Here is a 14461-nt window from a genome sequence, read left to right as displayed (position 1 = left end):
TTGTCGACTTAAATCACATGAATGCTATATTATTGATTTTACATTCTAGATACTGCATTTTTTTTACTATGTAAATCTTTAAACAGTTGTCAAAAAACATTTTGGTATGCAACAAGACTCTGAAAATTTCATTATGAATTTATATTGCAATTTTATTAATATATTTATTTGATTGGTGTAATATGTATTTATATCAATTTTTTTGCTGAAATTTTTAAATAACTTGTCCAAAAATATGATATTAGAATAAAATATTAAGATAGAATTTGTTTCATATAATCTAAATTACTTTGAAAAGAAATTTAATTTCATTCTTATTCTTTGACATTTCAGACCATGATAAACGTATTGTTCAATGTTATAATGAAATGATTATTTGGCTCGGAGTTTTTAAATACAGAGATTTGTTTTGGACTTTAGTGTAAAATATCACAATATGAAGTAAAATCTCATTATGAAATATAATATATGCATCTGTTATACATTTCAGGTTGTCTTTTCCAGCTTTACTTCTTTTTAAAGATTTAAAAAAAAAAGTATAGTATGAATTCATTCTCAATTTTACTCACAAATAGATAGATATTGAAGCTTTTCTGTATTGTTATATAGCAGTGATCTTTGATTTGAAATCAGAAAATAAATTATCACATTTAATGGTTTAAAAAAAAGCATTGAAAAGAAGAGTTCTTTGTGCCACTATATATACTTTATATGCATATGACTCAAAGAAAATGATGTAGGTAAAGTGACATTGAAAAAAGATAGTTTTATAATTAATGGCATAAGTAATATTAATGATTAATATAATTAATGGCATTATATATATATATATAGCTATGTATATATAAAAAGCAAAAAAGGTTGTATATTTTTATAAAGTTGTATGTATGGTATACTATACAAAATGAACATAAGGGTTAAGAAAGCAAAGATTTTTGTTTTTGCTCAGCTCAAATCATCAGTCTTAATACAAAATTATATATTGTATGTATTCATATATGTATATAATGATTTAGTATTACAATTTTATATATATATTCAAAGAATTATGTTTCATAAGGTGATATAAATCTAAATTTTCTTAAATTATGCTGTTTAACTGTGGATCGTGCACTGTTCCTATAATTAATTGTTGATGCCTAAAATTCACAAATCTAGCATTTATTTTTCAGGTGAATATATTATTAATTTTAAAAATGCATAAGTAACCCAAATAGTTAATTATTTTACTTTTAATCAGATTTGTCAGAACCAATGTGTATATGTCCTCAAATTAACAATTAATGACTTTTAACTCAAAAGATTCTCATTTTTTAGAAACATTTTTGATTGATTATTCATTATACTTTAACAGTTTCTAGCTGATTATTTGAATTGAATTAAATGTATATATTCAGGTAATTACATGTTATAAAGTTAGTTATTCTGATAATTATTGGGTTTAATATGCTTAATAAGTTAAATTTGTTACAATGAGTCTGTTTTAGAAATAGATTGCCATATGTGTTTTGTAAAAACCTGATTTTATTTGGAAAACTACTAAAAACTCATATAGTAGCTAATAGGCATTTAATAAATAGTCTGATGAAATTGATACTACTGTTGGTCTTTTTAGGCCACAAAACAATAATCAAACTTGCATCTGAAAATTGAAATTTAAAGTCTGCATATTCATCATTACTGAAATTTGATTTCAGTATCCTATGTTGAGAAGAGAAACCAACAGAAACAATCCAGTTTTTTCACAGTAGGTCATTTATATATGTTTAAACTCATTTCAGTGAGAAAAAACCATATTACACTAATTATTAATTAATTAAATAATATTTAATCAGCTAATTAGCATATTTTTTGACACATGATATCTTAAATTCTAATTTAAACAGATACACAATTCTAGTTGGAAATTATGCCTAATATTAGTCTTCATGTTATCTGCCTCAATCAAGTTATAAAAATATATAGTTTTTTTTAAACAATTTTTTCATTAACTATGAATAGAAAAAGCGAGATTTTTTCTGTAATCTTAACTTTTAAATAGCTATTAAAAATTTATTTTTATAAATACAACTTTGATTGAAGCACAAAACATCCGCTATTTCATACAGATTATTTTGATACATAAATAATTTTATTTGGTTAATTTTTTGTTGAGTTATGATTGTTTGAATGAAGCAACATAGTGGAAAAATATCATTCTTCAGAAAATGTGTTTTAAAAAATTCGTAACTAGAGTTTTTAATGAAAGCACCTCAAGAAAAATAATTATAACTCAAGAAATATTTCAAATATTGGCAACATCTTGGTAAAGTTTGAAATCTAAAGGATCAGAGAACATTATTAAGCAATAAAATTTTTTTTCCATATTTTGAATGATTTTTGAAGTTTCAAGTGTGTACATACACCTTAATGTAAAAAAATTTAAAGTTAAAATGCAAGATTGCTGGAGATTATACGAATTTATGGAAGAAAGAAAGTTAATAACGCATTCTTAAAAAAATGTGTTTAAATGACATTTGGATGGACGCTAGGGATTTTTTATTTGCTTGAAAACTTCATTCCAAGTAGTGATATAAATAATATTATTAAATTTGTTGCTTATTGTATAATACCATTTGTTATAATTTGAATTTTAATGCAGTTGTACATGCAGTATAAGATTCTTACTTAGTTATTATTTTATTGTAAAATCAAATTAGTCTCTACTTTATTTTCATGTACACAAAAGAATATATACATTCATTCAATGGCAATGCAGCAGTAAATTTAAACCATAGAAAAATGGTGAAAAAAGTTCAATCCCTAAGTCCTTCTACGGTAAACTTACATAATACTGTAGTAGATTAAGACTATTAATGAAAAAATTAGATAATTTTAATACGGTAAAAATCTTATTTTTATGGAAAAGGAAACATAGTATTCGCAAACTTTTAGTAAATACTATGAAGAAATGTGGTATAATAAAAATTAATAAAAATGCAGAGTAAATAAGTAATATTTTAATTCATTAATTGTTAGAAAATATTCAAACAATACTATTTTTTGGATATTATGAAATCAAATCAATTCTACTTATTCTTAAAATAGCACACGCACGCACTCTCTCTCTCTCTCACACACACACATACACACACAAATATTTTAATAGCGGAACAAGAAATAAATTCACCGCATATAAAAAATATACAAATATATAATTTTTTTTTGTTTCAAGAATTAAATCTTTCTCCCTAATTTCGAGAAATAATTTTACAATTCAATACAATAAAAATGTTTTTATAATTTTAAACATTTTTTTAAAAAATTCAAGGGATCGGACACTAATTTGTAACAACTAGACCCTTATCAAGGCAAGAATTATAAACATTTGTTTTTTACGTAAGTTTTATGCAGTGTTATATGAAACAACTGAAAAACGATTGCCAATTCCCACACAGATTTGCTGCGTTTTGAAACTACAATTTCAATTTTTCTAAAAACCTGTATTTAAGGATGACGAATATTTTACAAGCGGTTATTACGTAACCAATATCATAAAGTCACAAAAACCAGTGATCAATACTTTTCAAAGAGGGGTTTGGTTTGGTTTGGTTTTATGGTGCAAGAGCCATCTTTGGCCATACTGCGTCAAAGACGGGTGTGGTTCAAATCCTTGACACGATTTTACTAGTGAAATTTCGATTTCAGGTTTTGGATCACGATAGAAATATGATGCACTATTCCATACAAATCATTTTTAATTGCTTGTGACATGACTTTACATATATTCTGTTTACTGCTGGCGCCATCTATTGGTAAGACATATAACTAAAGTAAGAAATGACATATATATTTAATTCAAATTTTTCAAAAAGTGGTTTACTCCAATAAAGAAATTAAATAAATAGTTTTGAAAAAAATCAAATTTAAGATGTAAGCTAAAATAGATAAATTAATTCAATCACACGTTACTTAAATTTGTAAATTAAGTATTAAATACAACTAATAAATTTTATATTTAATACTAAGTAATAATTTTTAATTAATAATATGATTGAAACAACAGATATTTGGAACAAATATTTAAAAATAACAATAGCAATTAATACAATTTCAATTTTTCTAAAAACCTGTATTTAAGGATGACGAATATTTTACAAGCGGTTATTACGTAACCAATATCATAAAGTCACAAAAACCAGTGATCAATACTTTTCAAAGAGGGGTTTGGTTTGGTTTGGTTTTATGGTGCAAGAGCCATCTTTGGCCATACTGCGTCAAAGACGGGTGTGGTTCAAATCCTTGACACGATTTTACTAGTGAAATTTCGATTTCAGGTTTTGGATCACGATAGAAAGTAACAATCGATACGATCTGTCCAATGGAAGCTCTCGAACTAAACAGAAAAGGAGAAATCTGTGAACGGATTGAAAAGTGAACGGACCAGTTATTCTTGGAATTATCGTATCATTGAATTGCATATCACTGAAATTTATCGGAGCGGTGACTTCACTGGAAGTAACAATCGATACGATTTGTCCAATGGAAGTTCTCGAACATAACAGAAAAGAAGAAATCTGTCGGACCGGTTATTCTTGGAATTATCGTATCATTGAATGGCATATCACTGAAATTTATCGGAGCGGTGACTTCACACTTTCCAGTGAAGTCACCGCTCCACTTCATGAGAGTGATCTTGACTTTCCGATATTCGCATTTGATGATGCACTATTCCATACAAATCATTTTTAATTGCTTGTGACATGACTTTACATATATTCTGTTTACTGCTGGCGCCATCTATTGGTAAGACATATAACTAAAGTAAGAAATGACATATATATTTAATTCAAATTTTTCAAAAAGTGGTTTACTCCAATAAAGAAATTAAATAAATAGTTTTGAAAAAAATCAAATTTAAGATGTAAGCTAAAATAGATAAATTAATTCAATCACACGTTACTTAAATTTGTAAATTAAGTATTAAATACAACTAATAAATTTTATATTTAATACTAAGTAATAATTTTTAATTAATAATATGATTGAAACAACAGATATTTGGAACAAATATTTAAAAATAACAATAGCAAAATTATTTATTGTTCAAAAAGTCATGGCTTATGCATCTCTACCTGTAATCGAAATATCACCATTAAGATCGCATTAAGGATTTGAATCCTACCCCTTGTTGAAAAGTATTGATCACTGGTATTTGTGACTTTATGATATTGGTTTCGTAATAACCGCTCGTAAAATATTTATCATCCCTAATCTCTGGCCTGTTTTAAATCTAATTTTTAAGGATGTATGACGTAATATATTAATGCATTGCTCTGAAATGCGATTCTTTTAAAATTGAATTTCGCCATTTCCTACATTAATATTTGCTACATCGTTTACTACTTTTAAGTGACAAAGGTATTGCTTTCAGATAAGAATGAAAAATTTAAATCGTTTTATATCAATCGCACTGGAGCTTTTTTATGAAGTGTTTTTTCAGTGCAAAGTTACGGATAAAAAAGCTTAATATAATAAATATCTATATTTTAATGATATTTAAATAAGTACTTCTACAACAACGATCTAGATTCTTTCTTTCTTTCTTTCTATCTTCTTTTTGCATGCAATATTTATCAACGGATTTTAATTAAAGCACTTAATTTTTGCTGTTGGCATCAGAACATCGAAAAACAAATCAGAAAACAGTTTGGCGGTGGTAGTTTGAATTACCAAAATCGGAAGTTGTGTGTTTTATTACAAAAAGTGAAATTCCTGAAATTTTAAGTAAAATTTTTGTAAGTATATTAGATTTTTCTATTTCATATTATTTAAGAATAGTTATATCATCTATTGTTTTTAGTTCTTTAATTACGAACAGTTATTGTCGGTGGAATGTTTGGCATCTTGTAGTCTCATCAGTATATCATATTCTTTCTTAATTTACATTTTTTATTAATATTTAGGTATTATGAAGTTTTTACAAACATTTTCATTATTTCTGTTATCTGCTTAAATTTCAGTCAAATGGTATGGTATTTCAGATCTCATATTTATTTATTCATTATAAAGATTGCGATTTGTAGCCTACTATAAAAATTCTATATTCAGATTGTTTTTTGAGAGATATCAAATAATATCGTGATACATATAATTTTGTTAATTAAGATCACCGTGGAACATTGGTGAACCTTTCATTACTGAGAATTGGTGGATTTTATCATTTTGCAGTCCAAAACACTTATTTTAATAGCAATTAATTTTTACGTTTTTAACAATTTTTTAATTTTTGTTGGTTTTATTAAATTGTTCAAAACCATTTCTCCTCCTATTTACTGATATAATCGTATTTGGTAAAAGTTACTTTTAGTGTGCACCCAGCTGCGCCAACAACGCCAAGTCGCCAATAAAGATGGCGGACAAAATAAACAAATACTTCCACAGAACAGTTACGGTTACCATTTCCCGGCATCTAATTAGGACTTTTTAAGTATTTTTTTTTCCCCCATACTGCCCGGTGCCTTCTACAGATGCCTTCGGCATCTGTAGAAGGCACCGGGCAGAATTTTTTAACTTAAAAAAAACATCCTACGGCTTCACTAGCAGCGGGAGCGGGAACCTAGTAGCTTCGCTAGCACATTGAACATAAGGACTGTGTGGATAACATGAACTGTACATAATCAATTGAATAGAAAGAATGAAGGATGTTGTACGAACGGATTTCAGAGGAAATTCTGCCCGGTGCCTTCTACAGATGCCGAAGGCATCTGTAGAAGGCACCGGGCAGAATTTTTTAACTTAAAAAAAAACATCCTACGGCTTCGCTAGCAGCGGGAGCGGGAACCTAGTAGCTTCGCTAGCACATTTAACATAAAGACTGTGTGGAAAACAGAAACAGTACATAACCAAGAGAAAAGAAAAAACGGAGAAATAAGCAATCGGAACATTCTCCATACAAAATTTCAAACAAACATACTTTCCCCACCTTCATCAACTTGTAAAAGAATATATTCCACTCACCTTCCATCCATTCTGCCGGTTCGATATCAAACCATTCTCAATACAAAATTTCAAACAAGCATCCTTTCCTAATTTCATTAACTCGTAAAATATATATGTATGCATATTTAACTCGCTCTTCATCCATTCTACAGGTTCGAAATAATCTCGACATAACAAATTATGAAGGGAACCAACCGTTATAACACCAAAAGAATTACGAGAACTGCGAAGAATTCCATTTGCAGCTGTCTTTGAAAGTGAGAATGCAGACGATTTTTTTAAAGCGAATACTGACAATTAAAAATTGCAAAAGAATAAATATTTTCTGTTCGTATTCACATTAAAAAAAGAAAGAAGAAAATAACTTTTAATTATAAGCTTAAATTTCTTTATAATAAAGAACAAAAGTAAAATCTTTAATCGATATTTTTTTAATATTTTTAATTTAACATTTTTCATAATTTAATTGTAGTTTAAGTACAACTCAACCATTGCAAAAAGTAGTAAACAGAACAGCAGTACGGTTGCTAGAAGAGGAATCCGATGGGTTGCAATATTGGCGACAAACAGCTGGTGTACACTAATCTTCACTCAGGCCTCGTATTTAAAATTGATTTTTGTGTAAGTGATAATCATCTTGAACTAGTTAGAAGTTTAGTCATTCTAGTAAGTACAGTTTTTGGTAAAACAGGGGAATCAGTACTGGCTTTCTCACCAAGGCTGAAAAAATGCTTGCCATATTAACTAATATAATAAAAAATTAAGACATTTAGTGATGTATTGTCTTAAAAAAAGTTACAACTTGACACCATTTGTCGCCATGACCCCGATTCTCCTATACAGCCCAGTTTTTATACATTATGATTTTGTATTATATATAAATATCTTTTTCAGTGAATTCTGCTTTGCTATGGCAGATAGTGCAATTTGTGTTGCTGTTAGATCTCGTCCATTACTCAAGAATGAAGCTCAGTCTTCTGATACTTTGAGTTTTGAGGGTAATTCAACTGTGCATTTGCAAAAGAAGACCTATACATTTGATTATGTTTTTCGTCCTGGAGTAACAAATGAAACAGTTTATAATGCTGTAGTTGCAGAAAAAATTCGTCCTATATTTGAAGGTAAGGCTTTTAAACATGTTATATTTGATGTGATTTCACTTGTAAATATTAGTATTGTCTAAAACATGACAATATATTTTTATTGCATATAATTGACTTTTTTCATGTATTATTGTTGAGTACTTGTGCATTAATCCCAAATCAGTGGTTAATCATGTTTATTTCAACTAGCAATTAATCCCTAAAAATGCAGTGTTAGTTCTTTCTAAAATTTGATCAGGTTCTCCAGTTACGTATGATTAAGCTTTTCACGATGAACAACATATATATGTGTGTGTGTGTGTGTGTGTTAGATTAAGGAAATTAATAATTTTACTGTAATGCAAATTGTTTCTTCTCCTTGTGTGCAATCCATGCATGCTTTATGCACTAAGCTTTTGACTGGAAATTTTAGAATTGTGTATTTAAGATGTTTGTCTTGTATTTCTGTGATTAGTCCCCCCCCTTTTTTTTTGTCCTGACTTGCTTACATCTTTAATTGTAGCCAAGGTAATAGCCCTTAAATTTGTTCCTTTTTTTTTCTTTTTCACTGAATAAAGATATTTTTTTTTAAAATTGTTTGATTTCATTTCCTAAGTTCGTATCCACTGAACTTTGCTAAAAAAATGTTTCTGTCAATTGTTATGTGACCAGAAAGTTCTGGATTTGAATTTAAAGATAATGATGATGATTAGCTTTACTTATTGCCTTGAATTTTCCATATTTTGTGAATCAGTTTTTTGACTATTCAAGATTTAAGAAATAGAAGCTACTTGAGTGAATTAATTTTCTAAAAACCTGCTAAATTGCATGCTGCATTGCTAAACAGAATCAAATGGAATGGATGGAAAGAAAATTTGCTGCTGCTTCTGATCGATTATGAGTGTTGATTAGCAGTGGATGGAACTGAGGTACAATTAGAAGAATCCTCAGTGAAACAAGAGAAATTTAAGTTTGAACAACAAAAAGAACCGTACAAGCCATTATTAAGTGCAGCATTGACAAGTAGCATAAGACTAATATCCAGTGTGAAAAGTTCATCTAAGACCTAGACTTTGCTGAAGTATCAATTCAAATTAACATCAAGAGCTTCTGAGAAGCAACTACTGGACAAATCTTTCTGAATAAAGTTTAATCCTAAAATGAACAGCACTGTAATTTTCATTGAAGAATCAAGAGGATGGTCAAGTGATTAGAAGATGCTGGATACCCTATAAATGTCATGTGTAGAGCATTTCAAGCCTCTAAGATACTCAATCGACTCTCAAGTTATTATACAAATCTTCTTTCAATTGTCCAATGCAAATTTTAAATTGAGTAATTGCAGAGAAAATTCAAACAGTTGAAAAATGATTTAAATGAAATTGCAATAAATAATAATGCTATTAGTACTTTTATTGCTAGCCATAAATTTAAGCCAAATATTGTTTTTGATAATTTAAAGGAGAAAATATTGGAAATAAGCTTAAATTTGAAATTAAAAAGAAAATTGGATCTTGTTATGTCTATTAAAAATGAGTCAGTTAAAAAGAAATTGTAATTTTTAAAATCTAATTCTAAGAACTTCAAAATGTCTAACTTTGAAGATAATTAAATACATTTCTGTTTTGATAAAAATAAAACTTGTATAAATGAAATAACTGATGAGTTTGACTGGATTGTTGATATAGCAGCAACACAGCATTTTTGTTATAACAAAAAGTTCTTTACCGAACTGAAGGATGTAGAAGATAAACCTGTATTTTTAGCTATAAGTGGTTTAGAAGCTTATAAGTGGTTAGAAGTGGTTTAGAAGGAGTTATATAAAGCAAGGTACATAGCATTCATTCAAAGTGCTTAAATTTTAAAACCATATTTAAGTACTTTAAAAATGCTTAATTTTGAAAAAAGGACCTTAAAGAATGCTTAATTTTCTTAAGAAGAGCAATGAAAACTTTTTGTTTATTTCGTCAGTTGTTGAATATGATAAATCGAAAGCATAGCCTCAAAGGTTTGTTCACCGGATGTGTCAAGAAAGAAAACCTACATTCAGAAAAAGAATCCAGAGTAAAATAAATCAAGAGGTGCCAACATATATTAAGATAATGGTTAATGGACCTCAATAAAGGTTCCTCCTGATGGGCAGAGCAGCGTGTAGCTTAAACCGTTGAAGTTAGGAACATGAAATTTAGCAGGAAGCTGTTTCTTGGGTGTTACAGGCCCACTAAGAGCATATTTTTCAAAATTTTTATTAGAAACTTAGTTGAAAAATAAAAACAGAATTTTAACATTATTCCGCCGTAATATTAAAGTATATTATTGCTCAAAAGTTATTTTTATACTGTTTTAAAGGTTAAAAAAAGTAACTTTTCAGCTATACCAATTTTGTTTGAATTAATATATTTTTTTCTTTAAATTCATTAATTAAAAGAAATTAGTTTTAGACACAATTTGTAACAATTTTATTGTAATGAAGTTTAAAACTATATTATTATCTCATTGAATCACGAGCTTATTGTTGTTAATGTTCTGATTTAAAAAACTTCTTTGTTTTAGTTTATTAAATAAGATTCTTCAGTTGATGAGTGTTATTAAATTTTGAGATAGTACGATATATTATTTCATACTTGCTTTTAAAAAAATATTTTTTAAAAATTTATCAACTGGAATTTTAAAACTTTATTTCATTTCTTACTACAGTGCTGGTGTCTTTTTAACTTTGTGAATTTTATTCCGTTATTTATAAAAACTATGAATTATTTAAATCATTTTCATTTCTTTGCCAAATATGTAATAATGTTTTTTTTTTGTAGTTTTTTTAAAATCTAAAGTAAAAATATGTTTATTTATTTTTACATAAAAGTTAAAAGGCAGATTTTTATTAAAATTTTGAAATGTGAAACATTTGGGAAACACCCATTACCAAACTTCAGAAATAAGTAGCAATTTTTTTATAGTCTGACAATTACTAAACAGTCCTATGATGGTAGCCATCTTGGAATGCTTTAGCTCTTAGCTTTGTAAGGTTGCAAATAAAATGTTCTAAATTGCTAAATATGGTAAGTTGGTGCAAGGGGAAATTTGCATTTTCCATCCTGGTCATGCCGAATCATATTTGTTGCTGCATATATAAAAGTCCAATATAAAAACTTTGGTCATGCTGTGTTTCTACATTAATGTTGACAGTTTTAGAAATATTGTATCCATCCAAATTGACTTGTAGTCTGTGATTTTTCAAAAATATTTTAAAAAGACCCCCGATTTTTATTGTTAATCGTATAAAAGGCGACATAATTTTTTGGTAATGATAGTTTTTTCACTTTTATGATCATTTCTATACTTTTGTTAAACCTAAAAATACATAATTTGTTTTATAATAGATGTTGAGAAAGTACAGAAATAAATATTAAAATTTTAAAAATACATTTTTAATATTAATTTTTAGAAAACCTATACATTATTATAAAACAGAAAACATATTCTATGCTTAGGAAATGCACAGGTTTACTTATGCACAAAGGTACTTCATATTTTAGAATTAAGATGTTTAAAATTGTTTAATTTTTGCAGCAATTTTTCACTATGCATGTTTAAATAATGCATATTATGTAACATTAAAAAATAATGTACATTCCTAAATTGAGATGAAATTTGTTATTTGCTTTTTTACTTGAAAAAGGAAATTACATTTATAAATGTTTTGATGGAATTTTGTTGTTCTTTACACTAAACAGGAAGAAAATATTCTTTTGCTAAAAAGATGCAATGACTCGTATTTTTTAAATCTAAATATGATCTTTAGAATGTGTATTTAGTATGATCTTACAATATGCATTTCAGTAAAATTAAAGGACCTTCAAATGGTATTTCGAGCAATCCTTGTTCAAAAAGTGAAATTACAGAGTGAGCTAAATTCAAATTTAATAAACTTTTTAACTCATTTAAATGAGATTAGGACCCAAGATGTTGAGTCAAAACTGATGAAACTTCCAGTTATGGCAGTTTAGGTGCAACCACTCCAGTTACAAGTCATCTATAATCTGTGTAATTTCTGTAGGCGTTTCGGACACTCGTTTTCTGTACTCCTCACTCTTTCTCCTTCTCTGTTGCCATGATTTCGACAAAGCTTGTTTTTTCCCCCACGCCAGTATGTTAAACTGGCAGTATAAGCAAACAATTTTATTCAATCATTGAATACGAGATATTTCATTAATCAGTTTTCATTAAAACTTATTTAGGTGATTAAAATACAACAAACTAATTTTCTTTTAACGCAATACATATAATTGCGAAGGAAATAAAATCTAGAATGATAATTGTTTGGAACACGCTAATGATTCTATTTGTATAGTTGTATCACTAAAACCTGAATTAGAAGCCAAAACTTGTCTTGTCATATCCTAAAAATTCAATTCCCTATGTATCAGATATCCTATTCTAGCTAAGATATAGTTTTCAAATTTCGTTAAGTGAAAATGTCCTCTTTAGACCTCTATCTTCTTTATCTTTTTTGTAAAATAAAATTATCTATTAAATATTGTAATATCAATTATCTCTATCTAATAATTTAGAAGAGACAAATTCTTAGTGAGAACTTACCAGTTTTACCGTGAGAAAAAAGGCGAATGTTTAAAGGAAAAGGACCCTTAATCATTAATCCTTCTGTTATCAGTGTGAGAAATGTGCATTCTCTATAGCCCCTCTAGATGCACACCAAATTTTCCTGCCAAAGGTAATTAAATCCCAGTAAACCTACAATGTGAGCGTAAATGAATCCCACAATCCCGAACAAACTATAACGAATCTGATCAAAATGTAAAGCAGAAAGCTATCGGAATACCTTAACAGCTGTGTAAAAGAAAAAAGAGTGACACTGTTGTCTGCCTCAACGTTGGGTAGCAGACAACCAGTAACGAGGTACAAAATGTGACCTTGAACCCCCTACAGAAAATACACAAACTATAATTTAAAATTATAGTTCAAATCCTTTTACTAGAGAAGCTGATTTGTGTAAAAATTATATTAGATGTGACATTTCTTATAGTATTAAGGGAGTTAATATTTGATTGTGATCTTTTAATAATGTAGAGAAATATTGTAGGGATGTTGGCTTTGAGTATGACTAGAATTTGATTTTAATACTAGAGTTGAAAATCTTGCAAATCACCCTGAGGCCTCTATTACTGAAATTTTGGTTTCCCAGCATTTTCATGAAACCCTGATTTTTTTTCAATCTGTTAAATGGCAGAAGAAATTAAGGTAATGAAAGATTTAAAAAAAAAAAAAATGAAATTGGTTCCTGCTTTTCAAAACTGTAAAATAGTATGTTCACTGATAGGTTTACCCTCTTAAAAAGAATGAGGAAATCTGTGAAGCTAGATTAGTTGCACAGGAACACCACAAACATAAAGAAGTGTATGCAGAAACTTTTAGTCCAATTGTAAATTTCGCACTTGTTAGAATCTTTTCTATAATATTTATTAGTATGTTAAAATGGTCTAATTATCAACTGGGCAGAAGATGTTCACATTTACTTCCTAAACTTAAGGAGTGCATTTATATGATGCAACTATAAGTTTTTAAGATCATGCTAAGAATGAGCATACTAGTTACTTAAGAAAGGCCAGATATGGACTGTATCAAAGTGATCATGAGTTGTTTTACGAATTTAACAATGTATATGAAAATTAAAATTTTGTCAAATTGAATTCTTATATTTTTATTTATGAGAAAAATGTACTTTTATTAATATATGATGATATTGTTATGTTTAATGAAACATAAGATGTTGATGTTGTTTCTTTATAGCAAAATAAGTTTGATATTAAAATTTCAAGTGAAATTTAGAAATTATTAGACTTTGAATTAGGGATTGCAATATCGGACCAAAATTTCAATACCGGTATTCGGTATTTTTTAAATTTTAATACCGGTATTAGAAATTTTAGAAAAAGAAAGAAAACACAGGTGTTTCTTTGTTTTATTTGCCAGTTTTTTTAGAGAGTGTACATATCACAAAAAAATAATTTGTAACCTATAAATTATAATAGTTTATAAAGAATCACAAAAAAGTAAAGGAACATCTTATTTAAATCACAAAAAAGTGTAAATACTCTATTCAATCTGTGGGGCTATTACAAATTTTTGAAAAGTGATCTTAAAAAACATAATGCATCATTTGTACTGTCATTAAGCCTGAAAAGTAATTTTGTGCAAAAATTACCAGCTGTCGAAAACGCTCTTTCGGCATCTACGCTAGTTGGTGGTACTGTTGGCAATGCGCGATATACTTTTTCCAAGTATTTACCTCTAAATCTCTCATCTTCAAATTAATCGATTTTTCGTCGGATGGTTTTGGATATAGTTGATCTCTGTATTGTATTTTGGTTCGTTGAAATTTT

At 28.0% G+C, this 14461-nt stretch overlaps 1 protein-coding gene across 1 annotated transcript in view; it reads left to right on the top strand.

Moving 5' to 3' along the window:
- The first annotated feature begins 5680 nt into the window (after positions 1 to 5680).
- Positions 5681 to 14461, top strand: part of LOC129961060 (chromosome-associated kinesin KIF4-like) — a 73756-nt gene continuing 64975 nt past the window's right edge. Inside the window, exons 1-2 of the mRNA XM_056074869.1 lie at positions 5681 to 5777; positions 7876 to 8102. Coding sequence (XP_055930844.1) covers positions 7892 to 8102 — 211 coding nt within the window. The 5' untranslated portion in view covers positions 5681 to 5777; positions 7876 to 7891. The remainder of the gene's footprint in view (positions 5778 to 7875; positions 8103 to 14461) is intronic.

The sequence above is a fragment of the Argiope bruennichi genome, chromosome X2 (assembly GCF_947563725.1).
Source record: "Argiope bruennichi chromosome X2, qqArgBrue1.1, whole genome shotgun sequence".
Classification (NCBI taxonomy): Eukaryota; Metazoa; Arthropoda; class Arachnida; order Araneae; family Araneidae; genus Argiope; species Argiope bruennichi.
Note: the sequence above shows the minus strand (reverse complement) of the source record. Positions and strands in the feature narration are given on the sequence as shown.